At 50.7% G+C, this 23632-nt stretch overlaps 7 protein-coding genes across 7 annotated transcripts; 4 read left to right on the top strand and 3 right to left on the bottom strand.

Moving 5' to 3' along the window:
• Positions 1-45: 45 nt before the first annotated feature.
• Positions 46-2905, top strand: BJX67DRAFT_376216 (uncharacterized protein; the record flags this gene model as incomplete). Its single annotated transcript, XM_071031833.1, has 8 exons — positions 46-328; positions 1076-1204; positions 1257-1353; positions 1420-1571; positions 1673-1968; positions 2032-2334; positions 2399-2551; positions 2627-2905. 8 exons carry the CDS (start codon positions 46-48, stop codon positions 2903-2905), a joined length of 1692 nt encoding a protein of 563 aa, XP_070891373.1.
• A 2005-nt stretch (positions 2906-4910) lies between these two features.
• On the bottom strand, positions 4911-6851 carry BJX67DRAFT_376215 (uncharacterized protein; the record flags this gene model as incomplete). Its single annotated transcript, XM_071031832.1, has 8 exons — positions 4911-5063; positions 5119-5145; positions 5195-5278; positions 5339-5623; positions 5690-6088; positions 6137-6266; positions 6312-6340; positions 6390-6851. 8 exons carry the CDS (start codon positions 6849-6851, stop codon positions 4911-4913), a joined length of 1569 nt encoding a protein of 522 aa, XP_070891372.1.
• Positions 6852-8360: 1509 nt separating this feature from the next.
• BJX67DRAFT_376214 (glycoside hydrolase family 127 protein) lies at positions 8361-10751 on the top strand (the record flags this gene model as incomplete). The annotated part of the gene is made up of 1 exon (XM_071031831.1): positions 8361-10751. One exon carries the CDS (start codon positions 8361-8363, stop codon positions 10749-10751), a length of 2391 nt encoding a protein of 796 aa, XP_070891371.1.
• Positions 10752-10948: 197 nt separating this feature from the next.
• On the bottom strand, positions 10949-12153 carry BJX67DRAFT_6113 (uncharacterized protein). The gene is made up of 2 exons (XM_071035232.1): positions 11428-12153; positions 10949-11374 (listed from the first exon to the last, which is right to left on the bottom strand). Exons 1-2 carry the CDS (start codon positions 12001-12003, stop codon positions 11147-11149), a joined length of 804 nt encoding a protein of 267 aa, XP_070891370.1. The 5' UTR covers positions 12004-12153; the 3' UTR covers positions 10949-11146.
• On the bottom strand, positions 12114-12906 carry BJX67DRAFT_6116 (uncharacterized protein). The gene has a single exon (XM_071035233.1). It carries the CDS (start codon positions 12672-12674, stop codon positions 12225-12227), a length of 450 nt encoding a protein of 149 aa, XP_070891369.1. The 5' UTR covers positions 12675-12906; the 3' UTR covers positions 12114-12224.
• Positions 12907-16644: 3738 nt separating this feature from the next.
• BJX67DRAFT_339369 (uncharacterized protein) lies at positions 16645-17302 on the top strand. Its single transcript, XM_071027652.1, has 2 exons — positions 16645-17199; positions 17267-17302. The coding sequence occupies exon 1, from the start codon at positions 16668-16670 to the stop codon at positions 17157-17159; it is 492 nt and encodes a 163-aa protein (XP_070891368.1). The 5' UTR covers positions 16645-16667; the 3' UTR covers positions 17160-17199; positions 17267-17302.
• A 3341-nt stretch (positions 17303-20643) lies between these two features.
• On the top strand, positions 20644-22187 carry BJX67DRAFT_5979 (uncharacterized protein). Its single transcript, XM_071035203.1, has one exon. It carries the CDS (start codon positions 20927-20929, stop codon positions 22007-22009), a length of 1083 nt encoding a protein of 360 aa, XP_070891367.1. The 5' UTR covers positions 20644-20926; the 3' UTR covers positions 22010-22187.
• The last annotated feature ends 1445 nt before the right edge of the window (positions 22188-23632 follow it).

The raw sequence follows: 23632 nt of genomic DNA, 5'->3' as shown, positions 1-23632 counted from the left end.
AGGCAATCAGGATGAAAAAGCAAACACAGGTCCAAGGACATGACCATGCCGAACATGGAACCATCCACGCTGGTCGATTGGCTCTCGGCCTCGCGCATGACCGCGAGTGCCGTGCTTCTCAGCCTTTCGCGTCGTTTCGCGCTGGCAAACGACGAGGCACTCCTCGGAGTTTTCCTTCACCGGTGCGGCCTCAAGACCGAGCTTGAGAGCCTCAATCTCGTCAGGCATTTCATGGCCACCACCCCGGGGCTCAGCGGGGAGTCCCCTTCGCAGGTTTCGCGAAGCACTGCCTTCAACCCTATCTGCCCGCCCCCACAACTGACTTTGAGTATCGTTTCATTCTTTTCCTCAGTAACGATATACTTCCGACGCGATGGATAACAACGGAGGTGCCGTCCTTAACGTCATTAGCCCAAGTCAATCGGGGTATATCAGGAAGTCAAGGCTTGAGGAGCTTCTCAGAGTGCTGTTCAGAAGGACCATTCCCGTGAGCGTGAGTCTCATGTAAGTTAAGACTCATCTTCTCAGTTACTGATATCGTGGATGCCTCTGCAGCATACATCCGGACGCTATGAGTTCTTTGCGCCCAGAGTTGTGCAACCGGTATGAATTTCCGGCGGTATACCGCGGTTGATTGGTGTCCAGGCTGATCCACAGAATCCTTGTAGTATGAGCTGATGTATGGACAAAATCGCTCGCGCCGGGTGGCAGTGCACACTAACGTGTTCTCCAGACAGATTGTTGAGGATGACCGGGTTTCCTGAGACGCTGAGCTTGGTCCGTCGAGGCTAATCAGCGTTACATGCGAGAGAGGCGAGGGTGGGGTTGCTTGTTGCCCAGCTTAAGCTTTTCAACGTAAGATGTTATCTAGCCTGATATGAGAGCATGAATGCTACATGGTTGTTGCCCGGGTGGCACGGTAAAGCTGCCTTATAGCTTAGTCTATCTTATAGCATATTTAAACCTAGAGTTCCGGCCACATCGACCGATATCTAACTACGGTCAAGACCAACAAACCGGTTTTCCCACCCCTGCCGCGACGATATCCCGCTCCTGTCAGTACTAATGGCTAAAGAGCCTAGCGGACCGAGGCCGGCTCGAGGTCGCGCGAACCACGTCTCAATGAAGATTTATTCGCCCTCCTCTTATCCCGTCTTCTGCAAGAACTCAGAAGAATCAGAGATCTCTGTCATCGATATCAACAGTAGGGCCGTCAAGCTCATTAGCAAATGCCACGCGGACTAATCCGTTCGCAGCGCCAACGGCTTCACCCCCGGATTCCTTGTTATTCAAAAACGACACCGAGTTCGTCCAGCACGTGGAGACGAACCCTGAACCACGTATCCGCATTATGTATGACGATTCCCAGCTGTATGCTAATCTTCACGGGTCCGGCTAATATGAACCATTCAACGACAGCTCGATATGCTCCAGGAACTCTGTCAAACCACTCTGTATTACACAGTCCGGGATGCAGGCCCTTCTTGATCACTACGACATTGGAGACGAATTCCTCGACCTTGTTCACTCGTTCGGCGGCAAGCAACATATATCTGACTCGGGGCATGGAGGTATGACTATAAGGAGACGTGCAGACGGTGCAAATGGTTAGGGTTCCCTAAATAAGACGAACCCCGTTTAATAGGACGCTTTCTAACGGTACGAGCGGCAGATGTGCAGTACCTTCTTCCCTACGTCGAAGACTATACAATAAATGGAGTGACAAACTACACAGACCGATGCGTGTGCGTCTTCAACCGGTTCTCTCCAGAAAAGGACGGCCAGAATCTATGGATCTTCCTCCACGTCAAACGCCAGAGTGAGGCACAAACACGAATTGAAGCGGCAGTTACGCAGGGCTTGGACTGCTACACGGACCCGTGCTTTCTGCACCTTGTTATCCTCTCGGCTTATATCGGGCACTGGCGAGCATGTATTAGGGGCCTTGCGGAAGATGTTGAAGGCATGGTACGGTATCCCCAGCCATTGTGCCATGCAGTCATCCTGTATGTTATTGCTAACCTCGACCAGGTGGACAAACTCATGGTGTCTAAACTCACAAAGGAGACAGACTACAATCTCGCACTAGACTGGATCGTCAGGCTATTCCATCTGCACGAGAAACTCCTCCCTCTGGGACCCAAGCTACAGGTCACACATCAGATCCTGCAGAACCTTATCGAGCTAAACTCTGTTCTCAAACAGCATTGTACAGACCCGGATAAAGATGAACAAGATGCAAGGGATACTCTGGGGTTCTATTTGCAACGCACGGGCGGGTATTTGCAGAGCCTCCAGGTGCTGGATGACAGGCTCCGAGGAGCAATAAAGCTTGTAAACCCCCCCAAGTAACCGGTAACTTTTTCTCTCAGTGACTAATATAACCTGCGTACCACAGCTCGAAGTCGCTCTTGACCTAGGAAATCGAAACATGACCGGAGAAATCAACAAAAGAATGCTCCAACTGACCACAGAGGGCGTCAACGACAGCGCATCAGTGAAAGTTATCACATTCCTTACAACTCTGTATCTTCCAGCGAGCTTCGCCAGTGTATGTACATGTATACTTATCCTTGCTTGAGTGCTCTATCTCGTCTAGGCTAATGCGGGGCATAACATTTGATAGACATTCCTTGGCATGAATGTTTTTGATTTCCGTGACCCCAAGGATTCACATGAATTTGCTACCTCGAAGAGCATTTGGCTCTTCTTCGTCCTGTGGCTTATCCTCAGTCTCTTGACCTTCCTGTCATGGAAAATATTCTGGAGTGTACACAGGCGCAGGCGACAGAAGTCGAACAATAACACGGTCAAGGACCTTGAATTGGGCCACCGAGTAAACACATCTAATGGTGGGGATTTCTCCCCAACAAAGACCATAGATTCTTACAAAGGGTTTGTCTAAAGGGTACAAGACCAAATATGGGCTTTCATTTTGTCAGTTGTCAGAAATATAAATGCTCGATTCATCAAATCTAACAGTGGCAGCTACAATGCCTTACTAGTTCAATAGATGCTCTCTCTCCCTTTGTCTTATCCAGGCAGAATTTTATAGCAATACTAAATCAGAACTAATAAAATAGCCCCAGGTAGGGAGGTTAGATACGCGGTTGCGATCACACAGATTCCACAACTCTCGGATTGTGACCAGCATACAACCAGTACGCCTCAAACTTGACATAATCTATGCTCGCATTGATGAATACTTGGACAGGGCGCCATCCTAGAAAGGGGAGCAATTGAGCGTGCGAAGGCAGGGAAGGTAATTCAACACTATATTTCCTTTAGTAGTTGATGTTATTGTTAGGTCTTTCCCGGTAGTTTGATTCAGCCAAGCTTCTTAATCACAGCATAGAAGAGTTAGGGTTAGGTAACAACCTTAGGCTCTTCATATAGTGTGTACTACTCTGACTAGATACCCTTTTCCCGTACCCCGTCCTCAAGTCGCGCACACTTCGTGAATTTACTGGAATTTGTGATTGTCTCGGCTGACCACAGGACTGTTCCGATGAAAAATGTGTACAGCTCCTGGTTAATCTTACGCTTACCGCGCGGAGTAGATAATTATCAGGCTGAAGATCTCTCGCGCGAAATGCCAGGAAATATTGTTAAACGTTGACGGGATGCAGTGTCAGTCTCCCAATAATTCAACCTGGGAGGGATACTGAAGTCTGTCGACAGAAGCCGGCTGCTCACTTCTGCATGCCGGGATTGCCGTATGTATTGGGAATCAAATTTCATACTGACCGATAACTCGGGAAAGAGTTACCAGGTTTGGCAGTCTATAGCCGTGGCTCGGAGGGAGTCAGTTTCGCGAGGACGCCTATTGTATCATTACCAAGATGTTCCTCAGGGACAATATTGGCAGAACTCTTCCCTTCCTTCAGGTGGTGCGCTTCTTGGTGAGAATAAGATTGCGTATTGCGATAGTGATGACAACAAGCGAATGTACAATATCTAGGTCTTGTGCACTTGAGGAGCCAAGCAACAGGAAGGTCAATCAGGACAACCACTATACTTAGCTTGTACTATCTATGATCCAAGTTCTTATTTGTGCTCCTGCGTGCTCCTGCGTGCTCCTGCTGTTATTTGGCCTTAAATAAGACTGCCAGCTCATTAGCCTCTAAAGGGTCAAAACAGGGCATAAAGGTACATAGAACCTTGCTTTTCATACCCTCCCCTGGAGGTGAGCTCCTTTTCCTTAGACTTTTCGAACCATGCAATATGACGGTTGCCTCATACTCACCTCACCGATGGGCACTGAAGTCTGCCGTGCGGCAAGGCTGAGAGCGTCGACTGCGAGGCTGAAGACAAGGCAATCCCTCTACCCCGCCCGTCTTCCTCAATGGCCCCGTTCTATTCTCACTCATCTTTCTTTTCACTCGGTTCGTCTATATGCCACTCTAGATACGCTCTATCTCTATACCCACCTGCGCACTCGGTCATGGAATATTTCTTAATCGAAAACCCTCTCCTCTGGTTCGGGGCTGAGCAAGCTGGCAACATTCAAGTCGGGAAGGATTGGTACTGCGTGGGTCGAATCCAGCTCTATCTCTGTATATTCTTTACATGCCCTGCCAGTTCTGACTGGAATAAACGCGCAGTGTGTCAAAACTTGCAGATCATACAACGAAGCAAATGCTAGCAAATGTTCGCAGTGCCAGCATGACAAATGCGCAGAATGTCGAGGTCCGACTTGCCAAATACGCCCGGCCAGTACCATGTGGCTTTGCGTAAGATAGCCCTCTGGAGATCGTTTTGTGAATCAACCTAGATTGAGAAAGAAGAATGAAAGTTGACTTGGAGATCCAGTGCCAATGTGGTGACGGCCCAAAAGCGTATTATCATCAGACGATATGTGTGATCTGCAACCACCCAGTATGTGCGTATTGCTCTGTGGTTAAATGACCTCAAAGATGTTTTGCTTGTCTACGCATCCAGCGAGGAAGAATGGTCTGCAGTCCTATGGCTGCTCCAATGGTGCCGCCAGCCAGGCAGATGAGACAGACCGAGTATTTCCACCAGGCATTCTCGCTGCCGACCTGGTTCATGCCGAAGATACTCTGTGAACTTGTGGTTAGTACAAATAATTATTCATATACCAAAACGGCAGCGCACCGTTGCTAAGTTTAGCGGGAGATAGATCTATTCTCAAAAATCAGCTCAGCTCAGAAGATAGCTGCAGAGTCCTTACAATACTTATATACGTCAAGAGTCGAATATTGTTCCCTTGGCGAGTAGCGGTAATACTTTCTGATAGAGACGAAGCATTGACCAGCTTGAGACGGTATTAGCGATGCGTACTCTCACGCATGAAGCAGTTGCAAAAGATGCGTACCACATCAGACATTTTCTCCAGAGTTTCAATCCTTTGCTCCAGGACCATGCGGATGGCAGCCAGCTCAGCGGTATTTTGGCGCACCTGGCCAAGGCACTCACGAAACCGGTCGTACAGAGCACCCTGGGCCTCGAGGTCGAAATAGGCGCCATTGTTCGCGTCGAAGGACACCACGGTGGATATGACTCGAGACAGTAGATTACGGAGCCGGCGTAGCGTGCCCAAGATCCAAGTGTACTCCTTGGTTCTATTCAAGGACGGGTCTTCCTCGAGGAATAGATCATCCTAGTCCGGTATCAGTACCTACATCGGCAAAGACAAACGACCGGCGTTTAGAGAGTGTCCAAGTACATGCTCGTCGAGTCGGCTGGTAATAACCTCCATAATGACTGTCCATTCCATGGTGATTTGGCCCATGCGAACAACTAGTATCGACAGGAAATAGTAACGCGGGTCCCAGATAGGAAATCGACTCCTCCGCACGCCAGATGATGGCCCATCGTCTCCATCCTGGAGGTACTCAGTGATCGGGTTGCTAGCTCTGAAGTACGTGTCCTCGCAGAAATATGCAGCCCAGAAGAAGTCATCAACCCCATACACGACAAGGGACAGCTGTGCCTCGTAGATAGCTTCTTCGCCGGAAAGGCGAAAGAGGCGATGCTTTCGGAGTCGCCGACTGTCTTTGAGCTGGTCCGCGTCTTTCCGAAGTGCATAATGCGGAAGATGGAATTCGAGGGTGAACCCGCGCGCCTCGTAGTGTTAGCTGTTGGTCTAGCCAGTTCTTTCTCAGTGGAATACCAGTGTGATTCCCATATATGAGTCAAATGCCACGTATCTGGAGAGAAACGATCGCACTTCGGGGAGATGCATATAACTGACGTTCGAAATCAGGACAAGACACATTATCGGCGTCAAATCAACCAGATATCTACGCAATAAGTCAGAATAGCTTAGGGCTTTCCGGCACACATACACTATCCGGCGTTCGGCACGCCCTCTTCTCTAGGGAGGTCAACGAGAAGTTTTTATGCACCAGGCAAAATCGACGTACGTCCTGATTGAGATGCGTGTACAATTCCACCGCATCCATGCCAGAGACTCGAACATGCAACCCTTCAGGAGGCCGCTGCATATACTCTTCAGACTCCCATTGTCGAACCGGCAAGAAGGCCGCACTGCCCGAAATGCCTGCAAATTGCAAAGAAGGATCGCACCGGTCGTCGACCATGGCCAGGACTTGGTTGTAAGCCGGCGATCGTTTACTCCGTATGACGTCCAAGAACGATCGTTGCGCACCGGTCTGTTCGAGGAAGAGTCTCAGCAGCTCATGGCGGCGAGGCGGAGCCAGGCTCGGGTTTAAACTGCGGAAGAACTCGTCGATCACCGTTTTGTCCGCGGGGACTCGTAGTCGGTTGTCCTGGCCATGGTACATGGTTGCTAGGCGCGTGGAAAACTCTTTGCGCCATTGGATAGAGTGCAGCGGCGACCGGCGAGAGCTGATCAGAGCGTCCATGTCCATCTAGCAGGAGTTGGATGTCGGATCAGGAAGCAAGTCGAAAATGGCGCACGAGCTTGGAGATGGCTGGAAGTGTCATCCTTGTGGGCATTAAATATGCAGCCAGCCTCATGGTGCTTAGTGTGATTCTGCGAGGCTGAAATGAGGCAGCAAGCTTGGGCACCGGAGTGAGAATCGGTGCGAAAGCAAGGGACTGCAAACAGCAGGATTCCAGCATTTGATATCCCAATAATTGGGAGAGAAAAGAGTTTGGGCAAGTAACATCTCACTCAACTTCTTCCTAAGGTATCCCGTAAATAGTCCAAGCAGGGAAGGTACTACATCGAGCACTGGAGTCGCGCGACCAGGCAGCAATCGCGCAGTCCTAGAAAAGGGGAGCACTTGAGCGTGTGAAGACAGGGAAGGTAAAGCCCTAAATTAGAATGTATTATTGAATCATGTTATATAGGCTTATTCACGAAAGCATAGAATAGTTATAATCCTGTATTTTAAGGGGTTTATATTATCATATTGTAGGTATAATTAATGCTATAATTTATAATGCTCTCTCTAGTCAAAGATTCAGTATATACTTCTAGATACTCCTTTTCTATACCATGTTCTTAAGTTAGATACACCTTGCCTTTTAAGAGGATGTTCTGGAGTGTCACTGAAATACCGCAGTTCCCGCAACAGCAAACGCCAAACCTCATCCCCCATCCTCCAGAGCTTTCTCAACACTTTGAGGAACTCCCTGTTCGGCCGTAGGCAACGTGACCACAATGTCTTCAAATCCATTAATCGTAAAAATTACCCAAAGTTGTCTCTCCGTAGTCATCACGGCAGGAAGTATTGGTTCTTGCCTCACTCAACAATACTCTGATAGACCGTTTGCATCGGCGTACCACCGCCGCGATCAATGGCGTTTGCCCGGAATTATATCAGGTGTTACCTCGGTAATATTAATGGAATTACGTTTTAGGAGGGGCTGCACAATGTTGGCCTGGTCAAGACTCGCAGCATTGTTGAGCGCGAACCGCCCGTACGCACCACTGTCACTGTTGTTCTGTGTTGGCCGCCGTGGATGGCGGATGAAGTTCGGGGCGAGGTGTCGAGGTTGGTGAGGAGGGGTGGGGATGGGTGGGGATGGGAATGGGGTTGTTGTGAGATCCGTGGAGGAGAGGTTAAGCTGGGAGGACATAATTGGGAGGGATGAATTGATATATTGATATGCCTATCAAGTATGATTTTGTATAACTAGTGTATACTCAACCCTAAGTCCAGCCTCTTTCGGAAAGATCCCGGTGGGCCTGGGGTATCATTGTAGAGCCAACGCGCGGGGTTACCCCAAGATGGAACTGGGGAAGACGACCTGATGAGCCCTGTTGGAGTAACTTGGAAGAGTTATCTAAGATTTAACGGGCTGATTAGCCACAATGCGGGGTCAATCATCGATAAAAGGCCTCCAGTCCTCCAGTCCCAGAAAATCTGTTCCACAATCAGGCACACGAGATGCCATCCATCACAATGGCCAATCCCCTCAACCTGTTCGTCTCGCTCCTTCTCCACGCCCTACTCATCACCCTCGCAGTCGGCACAACAACCCCAGCCTCAGACACCGGCCTAGGCCACGGCTACGGCCCCGGCAGCGCAGCCCCCGTCCGCCCATTCCCTCTCGACCAAGTGCGTCTTGGCCCGGGGTTACTGCAGGAGAAGCGCGACCGGATCAAGTCGTTCATCCGCGCGTACGACGAACGACGATTCTTGATCCTCTTCAACGAGCAGGCTGGGCGGCCGAACCCACCTGGTATCTCTGTTCCGGGTGGGTGGGAAGATGGCGGGTTGCTTAGTGGGCACTGGACTGGGCACTATATGACTGCTCTGTCGCAGGCGTATGCTGATGCGGGGGAGGATGTCTTCAAGAGAAAGCTAGATTGGATGGTTGCGGGGCTTGCTGCTTGTCAGCGGGCTATCACTGAGAGGATGCGAGGGGGCAGATCCTCCACGAATGAGGATGGATGGACCCCCACTTACCCTGGATACCTGGGTGCGCTGCCAGAGGATACAGTCCTCCGGCTTGGTCCGCCACGCTGGGCGGTTTACGGCGACGACGCAGACACCAATACCTGGGCGCCGTGGTATACGCAGCACAAGATCATGCGCGGGCTGCTGGACGCATACTACAACACCGACAACACGCAGGCGCTGGAGGTTGTCCTGAAGATGGCCGACTGGGCACACCTGGCCCTCACCATCGGCGACAAGAACCATCCGGACTACGCGGGGAACCTCACCAGGGACGACCTGAACTACATGTGGGATATGTATATCGCGGGCGAGTACGGCGGGGCAAACGAGGTTTTCTCGGAAATCTACCAGCTCACCGGTGACGACCGACACCTGGTTACAGCCAGGGCCTTCGACAACCGCGAGTCCCTCTTCGGCGCGGCCGTCGAAGACAAGGATATTCTCGTTGTGAACGCCGATGACATCCCCGGGCGACGCCGCGAGGCGCAACTCCACGCCAACACACACGTGCCTCAGTTCATCGGGTACATGCGAATCTTCGAGCACACCGGGTGGCAGGAGTACTTCAACGCCGCGAGGAACTTCTACAGCTGGGTTGTACCGCACCGTCTGTTCGCGCACGGCGGCACAGGCGGGCAATTCCCTGGTTCTGAGGAGAATTCCGAGCTCTTCCAGAACAGGGATAACATTGCGAATGCGATTGCACATGACGGCGCGGAGACCTGCACGACGTATAACATGCTCAAGCTGGCGCGAGACCTCTTCCTGCATGAGCATGATGCGAGCTACATGGATGCCTACGAGCGCGGGCTCTTCAATATGATTGCGGGATCGCGGGCTGATGAGGAGAGCAGTGATGGTGACGGTGATGGCCCGCTCCTCACGTACTTCCAGCCTCTCTCGCCCGGTGCGGTGCGCGAGTACGGTAACACGGGCACCTGCTGCGGGGGCACGGGCATGGAGAGCCATACCAAGTACCAGGAGACGGTGTACCTGCGCTCAGCGGATGGGTCTGCTCTCTGGGTCAACCTGTATGTGCCGTCGACGTTGACCTGGACGGAGAAGGGCATCGAGATTGCACAGGAGACTACCTTCCCCCGTGGAGACACAGCCAAGTTCACCATCACCGGAGATGGCATTTTCGATATCAAACTCCGGGTACCCGGCTGGGCTCAGAGGGGTTTCACGGTTACTATCAACGGAGAGAAGTGCACAGGAAGTGGCTGCAAAGCCCACCCAGGAACATACCTAACCCTAAGCCGACACTGGCAAACAGGCGACACAATCGCAGTGCAGATGCCATTCAGTATCCGCGTTGAGAGAGCGCTCGATCGCCCAGACACGCAGTCCATCCTGTGGGGGCCAGTTCTCTTGCAAATCCTCGGAAACACCAACAGTACCAGCGGCTACCACGAGCTGTCTCTATATCAACACCTCAACCTCGACGGCGACTACTCCCGCACAGCAATCAAAGAAACCGGCACAACGCCACACGGCGACCCGCTCTTCACGACAGCCGACACAGCCGGCCGCAACCTAACCCTGCGTCCATACTACATCAGCGACAGGCGCCCAGCGTCGTCGTATTTCCGACGCGTCGAACCCACCGTCGTCTTCGGGTCCATCGACACCGGCGTACCGAACCGCAAGCGCGACGACGGGTTACCTAGCTACGACGTCCCCGTCGAGGGGATCCCGTCGCCTGGTACGGATGGTCCGACGTTCCTGGATTTGGTCTGGGACCGGGCGCCGTTTGCGACGCATGCTGCTTTTGTCAAGGCTGTCAAAGACATTGCGGATGAGTTTGTAGATTCTGGGGTGTATACGGCGACAGAGCGGGGGAGGATTGTTGCTGGGGCGAAGGATGCGAAGCAACTGGATGGGAGGTAACCTTGGGAAGTTCCCAGAGCACTTATTGAGACTGGAGACAATAATCAATAACATCGTATCTGTGCTGCTCTCCGGCTTCCAAGGATATACAGACACACAGGGTAGCAAGAATCCATAAGACAGATAAAGAGGATACAAAATAGAAACAGGAAGAGAATAATTCAAGAATAGAAACTGATGTCGTAAGACAAGTAAAAGGAGAAACGAGTGACCATGCGTCGACAAGAGAGTTCATCCCACCCTTCGCTATGCCGCGTCCAGGGGTTTGCATGCAATGATCCCCAGAATGTGCAGCAACCCCGCCATCTTCTTAAAAATCCCCATCATATGACATAGAAGCGATCATTCCCCAAGTTAGAGAGCAAGCCAGTCCTTGGACCTCGTCTCCATGGCCTTCATATACAAAAAAGCTCAGAGTTCCATTGGTCAGGAGGTGACGGGCCAAGTGTTATCCAGGAAGGTATCAGAGAGGAATAATGCTGCCGCACCAGGCTCTTCACGGGGCTGAAAATGAGTCTTGAAGAATAAATTTGTAGAGGGGCTTGTTCAAAATTTTGACGATTGGCGAGGACAAAGCGCAGGCCATCTTTGAGGAAATTCGAGAGGCTGTGGCTGCCAGTGCTCTGCAAGGTATGACATGAACACGTGTATTCGGATCAAGGAAGATTGAACTTACATTGGCTAAGACAATTAGCTGGTTGATGAGTGGGATTGCAAAAGGAAGTAGCTTCATCACACTCAACGCCTCCAGCCAGAACAGCAATTTGGACCGGATGAAACTGTGAATGCATCCGTGATCTTCTAGGCCAGCCTGTGCTCGCTGACTGACATCCAAATGCGCTAGATGCTCGATCCAGTAGCGACATGCATACTGCATGTGCAATGGAAGGCACTTTGCAACAGCCCCAGCGGGTATGTCAGCCGCACGGAAGCCTGGCGCTTTAAGATTGAATATATCCTGCTTCAAGACCATCAAACAATCCAGACATTTCTCCAACAGCTGGAGGTGGGCATCCTGTTGGTTGATCCAAAACTCAGGGGCTTTTCTGCATCGGTCCCTGTCCAGAAGAAAGTCACGAAATGATTGATGTACAGGGACTACAACACTGGTACCCTGCGCATCTATTACAGAGGACAGTGGAGCAAGGATCTTGTCCATGTGCTTTTTGGCGTCGTCATCAAACGTCCTGAAGGAGCGACCCAGGGGTCCCAACAGACATCGGACTAAAGAGTAACATGATTGAGCCCACATTCATCTTGAAGTGCTTCAGAAGGTCCTTCTTCTCTCTATGCCGTTTTGCCGCCACACAGCTGTGCAGGATCCTGGCATACATCGTTTCAAGTCTCTCCTCGGAGCTTCTTTGTGGTCCGTCCAATGAGTCTTGGTCCGAACCTTGCCAGGACTCCGTTTCACTCTGTTTGTCTGGCTCGAGTGCGAGCAAAATCTGGAGTCTGGTATCCTAGTAATCGACGTCATTCAGGGAAACGGCATGCTATAGATGCGTAGACGTACAGACCGTCCGCTTTCGAGTTGATCTTCTCAACACATTCTGAGCCCGGCCACCCAGAGGACAAGCCCAATTTCGCCGCGATGACATTGAGTTCACTAGTTAAGAACGTCGTTATATCGTTCATCCCCGGTTTGATCTTTGGCAACGCTTGCATCTTGTAACAATCGGGTGAAAGTGAGCCGAAGGCGGCTCTGATATGCCGCTGAGGGCGACTGCTGATGAAGAATTTCAATTTTAGAGATGATAGGCTGCGGAGCTGCTCGAACAGCCTTACCAGTGATGGAATCTGGTCACCATCGTCACATTCGTCCAGTGACTCAATGACAACCACATAACGTTCACCAAGCGGATACAAGTCCAGCATGGACAGTGGCTCGAATATTAGGTGTCTCCATTGCACTGACTGTACCATTGAGTGAATCCCGGGGTTCCTTTCAATTGCGTCGATAATATGCGGCTCAAGCAGAGGCAAGGCATGCACAATCGCCCAAGCAATTGTTTGCACTAATAAGCCCGTATTATTCGTGTCCCGATTACCCTGCCGTAAAAAAAAGGAGCCAACAAGTTGCGTCCCTCGATTGACAGGAGAACCGTCGGGCCATTGCCGTTTCTTGAGACATGAAGTTATGGTACGAGCAATGGTAGACTTTCCCGTTTCTGCCATCTGCCGTGTGCAAAAATTGGGGCCATCGTGTTCACCGCTCCACCAAAATCCGCGCATCTATGTAACAAACTCCCCCCAACCTCTCAACAGGGCATTTTGACGCGTTTCTTGCCTATTTTATATCGAATTGAGGTTATTCATCTCACCTAAATTGACGATGTCAGTAAAATTATGGTGGAGAGGTTCGAATTCAACTAACCACGCGTTTTATAGGCCCGATACCCCCCCCACGACGCCCGTTGAACCATGCGAGCTGCCACCGTTGCTGAATCGAGGCTTGAAGCCAGCAAAACGGGCCGCAATACTTCGACTACTTCAGCTAGGTTGGAAACATGAAGATATTGCTAATGAAGTTGAGGTATCTACACGTTCTATACGGCGCCTTCAACACAACCTATTGGCTCACGGCAGCGTCCGGAAGCCTCGATATTGGCAATTGGGAAGGGCCCGTAGGCTCAGCAATGCGGACAAAGAAGCTTTATTTGAATACCTTTTAGTAGAGAGATGGAGACAACAAGCGGAGCTAGTATGGTGGCTCTACCATGAGCGAGGTGTCATTGTCGACCGCTCCACGGTATCGCGTACCTTGACGCGCCGTAAATGGTCAAGGAAGGCGTTGAAGCGGATCTCCAGGAACCGCAGCGAGTCTCTTAGACGGTCATATCTTGACGCTATTAGACGATATTCAGTGGAGGACCTTGTCTTCCTCGACGAATTGATATTCAACGAGAAGACTGGATGGCGACACCACGGCTATGCACTGATTGGAGACGAGGCTCGCTATATTACAGATATCCAACGAGGCAATATATGGAGTATCTGTTCTGCAATGATGCTTGATGGTTGGCTGCCTTGTACGGGCGTACGGGAGGGTTATTTCAATAAGATAGAGTTCCTGGAATGGCTTCAGGAAGGTTTATTGCCATGCCTTCTTGCTAGGGGTCGTCCCATGGTAATTATCCTTGACAACGTCTCTATACATATTGATCCGCGTGTTGTTGAGGCAGTTGAGGCTGCTGGCCATGTCATACACTTCCTGCCACCATATTCGCCTGACTATAATCCTATTGAGCTGACATTCTCGGTGCTGAAGGCCTGGATGAAGCAGAATTGGGTGTTTTTATGGCCCACCTGTGGATCATATGGCGAGTTCCTAGAGCTTGCTATACAAGAGAGTCGGTGTGATCGTTACGCGCGCCGCCAGTTCAGGCATGCTGGCGGAGAAGGAGTCTATATAGAAGAGGCAGAGATGATACGTTTTACTAGGTATATAGAGTCTGGTAAAGCTCCAGAAGACTTCTAGATAGCTGACCCAAGTGCATTTAAGGCCTCCGCTGCCTCTGCTTCCTGGCTATCCCGTAGCTGCCTGTAGAACGTCTTAAACGTCTGTAATTCATCCCTAAACCCTCGCGCGAAGCCGTCAGATATTCCTGCTTTGATAGCCCGGGTGTACATGGCCGATTGCCCGTCTTCCATCTGCTGAAGATCCTTAATACACCAGTCGTTCTGCAGGATAATATCTCGAGCATGCCTCCATTTAGCCTTGCGGTCTGAATTCCGTATATTCCGGACCTTCTATTTAAAAAAGGCGTCCAACATATCTGCATCTTCCTCCGAGGGATCAATTGGACTTGATGTACGGCCTAATTGCTTAGGAAAGAGCAATTGGTCGAGTTCTGAGGCCCTTGGTGTTGGTGTTAGACTTGTATAATTATAAGCTGCGGTCGTTGAGGCAGGGGTAGGCGTGTATGGCTTCCAGGAGGCTTCCGGTGAGGTTAGAGGAGGTATCGGAGGTCTATTTAAACTCTGTGAAGCAATTAGTTCAAGCTCACGATCTCTTATATCTCGCTGCATCTGACGGCGCTCATTTCTCTCCTCTTGACGCTCCTGCTTCTCCTCCATACTCTCTATCTGATCCATCATTCGTTGCTGCATCATCATCTCGAAATTCTGGTTGGTCATCTCAAAGAAACGCTCTATCTTCTCACGCTGAGCTGCAGCAGCAGATCGCCTTGTTGGCTCTCGCGATTCTTGACTGATTGCGCCCTGAGACTGCCAATATTGCCATAACTTGATTGGAGGACCAAGCAGTGTAGCTTCACCACGAGATATAGCTGTAGCCCAGCTGTCATGTTGCGCGGAGGTAATATTATAGTGTTTTGACCTATCCTGCGGGTCTGGGAAGCAAAAATTATGACGATTTGTACAGTTCTCATCGTTGCAGTGCTAACGATCCATAAGTTGCCGCTGGAACTGCCCTGCCTGTTGTATAGCTTCAATTCTCGCGTCGTTCTGGTCCTGCAACATTGATGTACGGCTTCGACGGCCTGCTAACCGCGAATTCGACCGTATAGGAGCTGGAGGTGAGCTGGGAATCCCACTTACTGTTGGTGAGCTAGCTGCACCTTGCTCCTCGGCGTTGTTGTGACTATCCTGAGCTGACCTTGCTGGCTTAGATGCTTCATATCTCAACGATATCTCCTATAGCATGACCATGCAGCCCTTCCGGAACAAATTCTTATGATCCTTGATAAGTTCCAACACTTCCTCTGCAGCTGGTATCGAGAATTCTTCGAGATCATGATGTTTCGTGCCGCCACGGCCCGATTCATGCCTGAATGATACTGTACGCTTCATGACTTCATATTCACACGGCCCGCACTCATTTTCAAATAGTCTGGCCATGGTTTCCTCGAGATCATGTATAGAAAATGTTCTGCGGGTTGTATCTGCAAGAATTTTCCGTACAACAAACTTCCTATTCGCACGAATGTGCAAATGAAGTTTTATAGGGAAATCTGCAACCGTTATTGCAGTATAAAGCTCATCCTCAAGCTCCGAAGTCATTATATCAGACGGTTGAAGGCCTTCATATTCCTTACGGGCCTCCTGCAACTTTTTCCGGTGTATTGCCTTCTTATATCGCTCCTTTATAGCGTATAACTGGGTGGCGAGCGCCTCCGTCTCACTCGACGGGAGCGGGAGCTCCTCCTCCTCCTCCTCCTCCTCCTCCTCCTCCTCCTCCTCATTATCTTCCTCCTCGCCTTCAGGTATAAAGCCACCGCCCGAGACCTCCACGTTGCCGCCAGCTCCAGGGGCCGTATCGGCCGACAAGGCACCGGAGGCGACTGGCGGCTCGCCACGGTCAAAATGGACGCGTTTAGCAGTTGCAGGCGGCAAGGGCGGACGAGATACTGAACGAGAGCGGGATTGAGACGTAGAACTGCGTGCAGGCGGAGGAGGCGCCTGCGGAGGTGCTTGCTTGGTCAATATTGACCTGCGGCGCTTTGGGGTCCTCTGGATACCCTGTTGAGCAGCTTCCTCTCGCAATGCAGCTATTGCTTGAGTCGTTTTACGCGGTATATAGGTATCCTGATGCTTTTGACCAGCTGGTGGTGGCGGGCCGACGCGTGGTATCTGGGTGCGACGAAGGTCATATGGAATTACGCGTTCTGCGGGCTGATTGGCCTGAGTTCGACGCGTAGCAGGCATTTCTGCGTATTTTGATGGTCCGAATAGCTTCAGAATCGACAAAAATGGTCAAAAAAAGGCTATTCTAGAGGGTTTTGATGAAAAATATGCTATGTAAAGAGGTTGGGGAAGGTTTGTTACATAGATGCGCGGATTTTGGTGGAGCGGTGAACACGATGGCCCCAATTTTTGCACACGGCAGATTCCATGTAGCCAGAGGATCATCTCACTCCCATCGTCCTCGCACCAATCTTGAATCTGGCGAAGTGGATGAACCTGGGTATCTCTGAGACACCTGGGCTGGTTATAATTGCTTGCATGATCGAAAAGTGCCTCTTCGGCATGCTTAAGCCCGGAAAGTACACGTTGACGGCGGCTGGCCTTCTGAGCCATCCGCATTTCCCTGAATTCTTCAGATATTTGAGCCACACTTTGATAAATGGAAGCCGTTTCCGCCGAACTCAGGACTTCGAATTGGCTTTTGATCTGCTTTTTCAGTTCCTTCAGGCTTCTTACCAGTTCCGCCCAGCTGGATTGAGTCATTTTGCTTCCGAAATCCTTCAAGTACCGTGCAGTGCTGGAACGGGAGTAGTAGATTGCCATCTTAACATGATAGGCATATATTTGGCAATATGGGTCCACCGTTTTTGCTCTAATCGAAGCCATCATCTCTTTAGAAGCCTCATCCCCACTAGCCCAAGCTCGGCCCAGTTTACTGTACGATATAGAATGGGAGACACACCTACCTCTGCAATATTGTAAAATCAAATTTGCTCTCCATCAACCTGAACTCGATTAGGAGGTTAGTAGTGAGCTCGAAGGCCCCCATTGCATCTTCTTCTTGCTGAAACATTGCACCGAGCATCCAGTGTGTGTTAGAGTAAGCCGAGTATACGATTTAATGGTCCCACCGGGAAAAGAACAGCTACACCAGCCCATGCAAGTGCCGCAGGAGGGCAGCTCACAATAGCCGCGCTCACTGCATCTTTAACAGTCAGAACTCCGTTCACAATTCTTTCTGCACGCTCACGGACAACTATCTCCGTACCATGGACTGGGAAAAGCATTCGGGTTTCCGACAAAGTATGGAGTTGCTCCAATATCAGAACCTGAGGTTGTTGACGTTTCGAGGATGATGGAGCGCTTCCAAGAAAAAGAGAATTTGCGCGGTCTGTTCTGCTTGAGCTCGGGTTTGACAGAGAGAAAAGATACATCCAAGACTTCGACGACTTCCTCTGCGAGGGAGCCATCAAAAGGCTCTCGTAGTTGCTCATGAGGTGCGGATTGCGTTCCTCAAACAGCTTTTCCGCCTCCTCCCAGAGCCCAAGAAGGCCGAAAGGGCCTATCGCCCGCGGCGAGCTTGCGGGCCGGGAAGAATGTGCATTATCTTCAGAACCAACATCCTGGCTGGCTGTGTCCTGTCCCAACACCCCCGGTGCGTTCCCAGGTTCCGCCTTGTCAGAAATGGTCAACACAGCCAAACGAAAGAAAAAACAGAACAAAAATGAGAAGGCCTTGATGTCCCCTACGGCCAGACTTCTTGATCTTCCATGGTGGCTCCGAAAGCGTGACCGCAACCGGTCCTTGATTCTCATCGCAAGCTGTCGCGACTCTCGGGCTATTGCGGTTCGACTGATAGTGCTTTTCACGCTGTCCCGCTTTGTTGGGCTGTGAGAGATGGCAGTGCTTGGTTCGACCCCGCGTCTGCATCCTTGTCGGATGTGGGCTGGTCTCACTGGCTCGCTTTTGCAGGGCGTATGGCTATGCACAGTACATCATGTGTTTGAGGCTATGCAAGAAGGAGCATGACTGGTGCAGCTTTAAAAAGTCGCTGAGAAAAGTGAAAAGCATCCAACAGCATGTACATGTCGAGTCTGGTCTCAAAGGTCGTGAGAGGTTAGACCACAGGAATTCAGACGGGCGGTTGTATCTACGAATAGCATCGTCAGCAGTTAACTATGTATCCGGGCAAAGCTTGTCGGATACAGATTTTACGCGCTCACACATCACCAGGGCTTGGTAGCTGCGTTTGCGCAGGAGTCGATAGTAGACAGACAGACGATACTCTTACACCAAGTCTCCTCTAGTTCCTTGATTAGGGTCAGTTGATCCCCAGAGCCCGATCACCGAGTTGTACCTGAGACAAAGGCAGTGGAGGATCTCTCTATGCGACCTGGATATTGTCGCTGCGTAAACAATCATCAGTGACAGATCAATTCATCATCCGACTGTACTACTGCTTCACCACCTCCTAATATTGCTTCAATTTGTTCCTTCATTTCACGTCACTCATTCAATTGCTCTTTCCTAATACGGTTGATGTAAAGGTCTACCACAGGCTTTCTTGCAGGTATATTATTGTTAGGTCGACCTTAGTTAGCAACTCAGATTCTTCTTCTGCTTTCATCCCTCTGGTTGCGTACCTCCGCGATTAGTTTTTATTCTGAATCTCCCCGTAGCTCGCACCTCCGTGGCTCATATGCGTTCTGTTCCTATCCCAGAGCGAGGCTTCAATATCAAGGAAAGAAAGCCTGTGGCAAGGACGTTTTTCACCCCTTTCTGGTATCAGTTCACCGCACCACCAAAGTGAGGCGGTTCGGAGTCGAAACGAGCGGAAATAGACCGCGTGGAGGTGAGCCTTCAAAAGAACAACATTCCGCTATTTTATATGCCCTACAGAACAAGCAATCGCCGACTCGAATTGCCTGAGATCTACAAGTCTTTCCCGGATACATCACTGCTGGTAATGAAATTTATAAATACAGCCACTAGACTGAACTCCTGGGGTCTAACCTCTCATGACCTTTGAGACCAGGCTCAATATACATGTTGTTGGATGCTACTTTTTTAAAAGGTGCACCGGTCATGCTGCTTGTAATACTCGCCGTCGCTAGCAAGCGCCGTCAGAAAACGCCAGGCATTGAACTCTCACCCTCCAAGGCATTCAGTGAAGTGGAGAGTACCATCATGGTTAATAACTCTGTGGCCCGCATAGTGAACAATCACTCGAGCCCTGCCTGGAGTTGATTTTGCATGGGTAAGGGTTTGTCTGAACTTGGACTGTATAGTCCAACCAGGAGTGTTGCCATTAACGCTAAGGACGAGTTTGGTGGCACTGGGCAGGTTGAACAGTGCGAGGATGTTCTAAAAGAGGCCAAGGTGTTATTACCTTCCCACCTTAGTAATAGGGAATGTGCATCGGTATATCTTATTATTCTCTGGCGTACCACAGCACGGATAGTCTCCTGGAATGCAGAATAAGTGATCTCTCCGGGCGTGCTTGACCTGGAAGTAGACACAAGTGGTTAGAGACAAGAAAATCGCACGGATTCGGTGATACTGAAGACTTACACCGGACTCGCAGAGGTGGCAAGTCTATGATGAGGAAAGAAGAGGTCGCGAAATGCAGGTGAGGGGTCTTTCTAGCAAGAGAAGAGAGTTTGATGGGACGGAACCGACAAACGGGAGAGAGGCAAGTTGAAACACTTTGATGGTATTCAGGAGTCGGAGTGTGAGGGGGAAGTTGGAGGAGAAAGTGTGAGGAAAGAGCCACTTTCGGAAGAGGAAGTCATAGAAATAGTGGCAGGTACGACACATCAGCCCAGTGCTTCTTTCTGGTGAACAAGGTCAGTTCCGGTCCAGTGGAAGCGGGAAGCCCGTGTTACATAAGGTTCATTCAAGTCTGACTCATAATAGCTCGAACTAAGTGGAAGATCGAGTGTGTTTTGAAGAAGTTGCATTCTTCGGCCTGTCGGCGGACGTGGCGCGGCGCGGCGCGCACGGACTCGCGAATCACCACGTCCTGAGACTTGACACGCGAAAACACACTCCCACGGGCAGGGCCTGTCAGCTGCATTTGCGCAGGAGCCAATAACAGACCAACAAGCCTCTTGGAGCGACCTTGGAAGTTTCCTCCGGTTCCGGGACTATTTGCCGAGACGGCGGGAGGGGAGAAACTCTCCATGTGACTCCGATATCTTGTCAGACGATAGTGTGTATTTGGCCTTTTGGCAACCCAGACTGCAAAGCTCTCTTCTCTTGAAGGCTGGAACTCTCGAGGATCCCCAAAGGCCCGGTCGAGACTTTACTAATCAATCAGGCAAAGCTTGTTTCCAGGCGTGGCAAGGATGTGTTTCACTCTGAGGAAATAAGCTCAGGCAAGCGCATTGCAGATATGTGTTCCAGGCAATCAACAGCTAATAATTGGCTCAGTTTGAGCGTTATGAGTCACTTGAATGAAGCAACACAGGGCAGGAACGGGGCTAGACTTGCCACCTCCGGCTCCCTGAGCTGTATAACTGAGTGCCTTCTGACTTTTAATTCCTCCACTTTCATTCCTCCAGTCATTCTGATTCCTGAATCCATTCTCGACACCCTTCCCATCCCGACTTTACACAAACGGACTGAAGGCTCTCTGTCTCGAACGACGATACCAAACAATCCGTCCTCTACCAGCGAGACATTAGAAAGCACGACCACCCAACCACCCGCAGCGGCCGTCGCCCCTTGTGTCTACTTCCTGGTCAAACATGTCCGCAGAAATCACCTGTTCCGCATTTGAAGAGACTGTCCGAGCCGCGGTACTCCAGAGATCCGCGAGGTACACCGATTCACATTCCCTAACACTGAGATGGGAAGGCGATGACACCGGAGCCTCACAAGATGCAGGACGCTTTCAGAACCTCCTCGCGCTCTTCAATCTGCCTCCTGCCACTGAACTCACCATCAATGCTAACGACAACACGCCCGGTTGGACCGTACAGTCCACGTTCACACAAATACTTACCCACGCCAGATCAACCCGCGGCAGAGCTCTTGTGATGGTTCATTATGCAGGTCATGGATTTGTCAACAAGGATAGTGTCTTCTACTTCTCTGAGGGCCCTGGAGGGCGACATTTCAATGCTGAGCTTTTCCTGACGTATCAAGCTGGCCCCGATCAGTATTACCTCCACGACTCAACAAACGTTGATGTTTTATTCATTTTCGATTGTTGCTATGGATTTACCGCCTGCCGTGCCGCGGAAGTGATCCCAAGGATTGTTGAGTTTATTGCAGCTACCGATAGTTCAAGCCCACTCGCGTTCTCACCCCCCAGAATCACGGTGACAGCGAAACTCATTTCGGAAATTCGACGTCGTCAGAGGGAAGGACATCGGTACGTCGAGTTCGCCGATGTGGTCGCAACCCTGAGGGCAAATGAGTCTGCCGTGAAGAAGCCGACCCACTATCTGAAAATGGGTGCTGCGTCTATTTGCTTGCCTTTCTCTGGTCTCCTCGCTGTCGACCCGTCTAGCCTGCGCCCAACTCTCCGCGCTGTCTTCAGTGTGCACATTGCAGATAACATGACCCAGCACGATGTCGACCAGTTCGTAGCGTGGATTCGAGGCCTGCCAGAATATGCTGCCATCACCCTCGAGGGTATTTATCCTACCGGCTCTCAATTACTCATTCTTTCCTCCAACTGGTCTGTTTGGTCCAAGATCGCAGGCATGAGGGGATACAAGTTGATTGCCGAAACCAGGGGGGGTAATACCCTCCACACCCGCCAGCTGCCTGCGCCGCCCAGTCCCCTCAAGGAAAACATCCCGTTCGGAAAGCAGTTTCGTTAGTATTCGACTTGAAATCTCCTCGACAGTACCGCGCCCGGTAAATTGCCTTCGAGCTTGGAGAAGTTCTTTTCCACTTGTGTTGCTGCCCGCAAACAACAACTGTTGTGCATGTTTGTTCTTTTTTCTCATATGGACTGTTCTTTTCGAGTTTTACTTGGCGGCAGTTTCTTCGATACACGCAAATCGCTTCAATACAACGTAATTCGAGTTGCTGATAGATGAGAGCAGAAGTAAGATAGCTCCATGAACTTTGCATTACCCGCCAGGACATACATCTTTAGTACATCCTCCCAATCGAGAATCAGGCCGGCTGCCAGCTTCTATTCCCAATCGTTGAATCTCACGCGAGCATCCAGCCTAGAAGCTCAGATAGAAGTCCACTCTTCTTAAGTTAACACTTGATCTCGAGTACACCATTAGCCGGACACGAAAGATGGGATGCTGAACTCTTCTCCAATTAACCATGCAATAATGATCCCACTGCTTTAGCAATGAGGCTTGTGTACGCCTGATAGCAGAGTCGCTGCAACCTCTGAGTACCCCTGAGACAATACTTTGGAAGGCCGGGTTGGATGCGCTGTCTCTAACCACGGGACTCTTTCTTATATAGGAAATTCTCGGGTTATGACTGCCATTATCATTGTCATTAATTTTATCATTTGTTGTAAGACAGACGCTAGGACTTCGAGGAAGAGGATGAAGGACGGTTCTGCATGTGCTCATGAAGGTCTCGTTTTTATGATCTGATACTATACAATCCTCAACCCAGTGAAGTAATGGATGGGCTTTCGAACGCCCTTCTCGTCCGCAGAAGTTGTTCGATGGATTTCACCGTGGCCATCCCGGACTGCTAGGTGAAGTGCAGTGATATGGAGAGTCGTGAAGGATTCAAGGAGCGCGAGGCAGCGAGGATCGATATTCGGGAGTAATTGAGCGCCATTCTTCAAGAGGAACTTTGCCGTGGCCACACGGCCAGTTCCTGCTGCGAACAGAAAGCCGATATCCCTCAGTGATGGCTGTTAGAACCTCGTTGCATCTTGTATGACGGACTTGATCGGGCTAATGTCCCCGTCTGCAGCGGCTTTTGCAACCGGAAGTTCTCGAAGCCTACATATGCTCCCGTCCATCCTCGCGAGGAGCGCAAAGAAAACACATTTTGGGGTTGTATTTACCTCGTGAGAGCTGTTGGAGCAGAACGTGAAGTTAGTGAATACAAGCCTCCTTGCGCCCGATGCGCAGCGGCTCTGCCTCTTTAGCACAGTAGGCTGTATCCAGCTTAGTGCGGCTCAGCCACCGACCAGGGCTTCGGAGGATAAGACTCACACGCTCTTCTTATCTTAGCCCGCGCCATCTCCAACTCTCTGAATAAATCAACCATGTCGAGACATGAAGACGACATTGAGAGCCTTCGGGAGCCGCCGCCTTCGTACCGGCCTCCTTCTCCGGCACCCAGCTATCACACTGTCGACATCCACTTCCAACAGCCGCTACCCCCATCCCCGCCATCGACCCGCTCAGCACCCATCAGACCCAATGTAACCTCCATAGCGAGCGTATTCCAGCATTACATAGAGCACTACGACCGAAGAGGCCTTCTAATGCTCCTCCAGGGTGGAGCAAATC

This window comes from Aspergillus lucknowensis, assembly GCF_044049455.1.
Source record: "Aspergillus lucknowensis strain CBS 449.75 chromosome Unknown BJX67scaffold_1, whole genome shotgun sequence".
In the NCBI taxonomy this organism is placed as follows: Eukaryota; Fungi; Ascomycota; class Eurotiomycetes; order Eurotiales; family Aspergillaceae; genus Aspergillus; species Aspergillus lucknowensis.
Note: the sequence above shows the minus strand (reverse complement) of the source record. Positions and strands in the feature narration are given on the sequence as shown.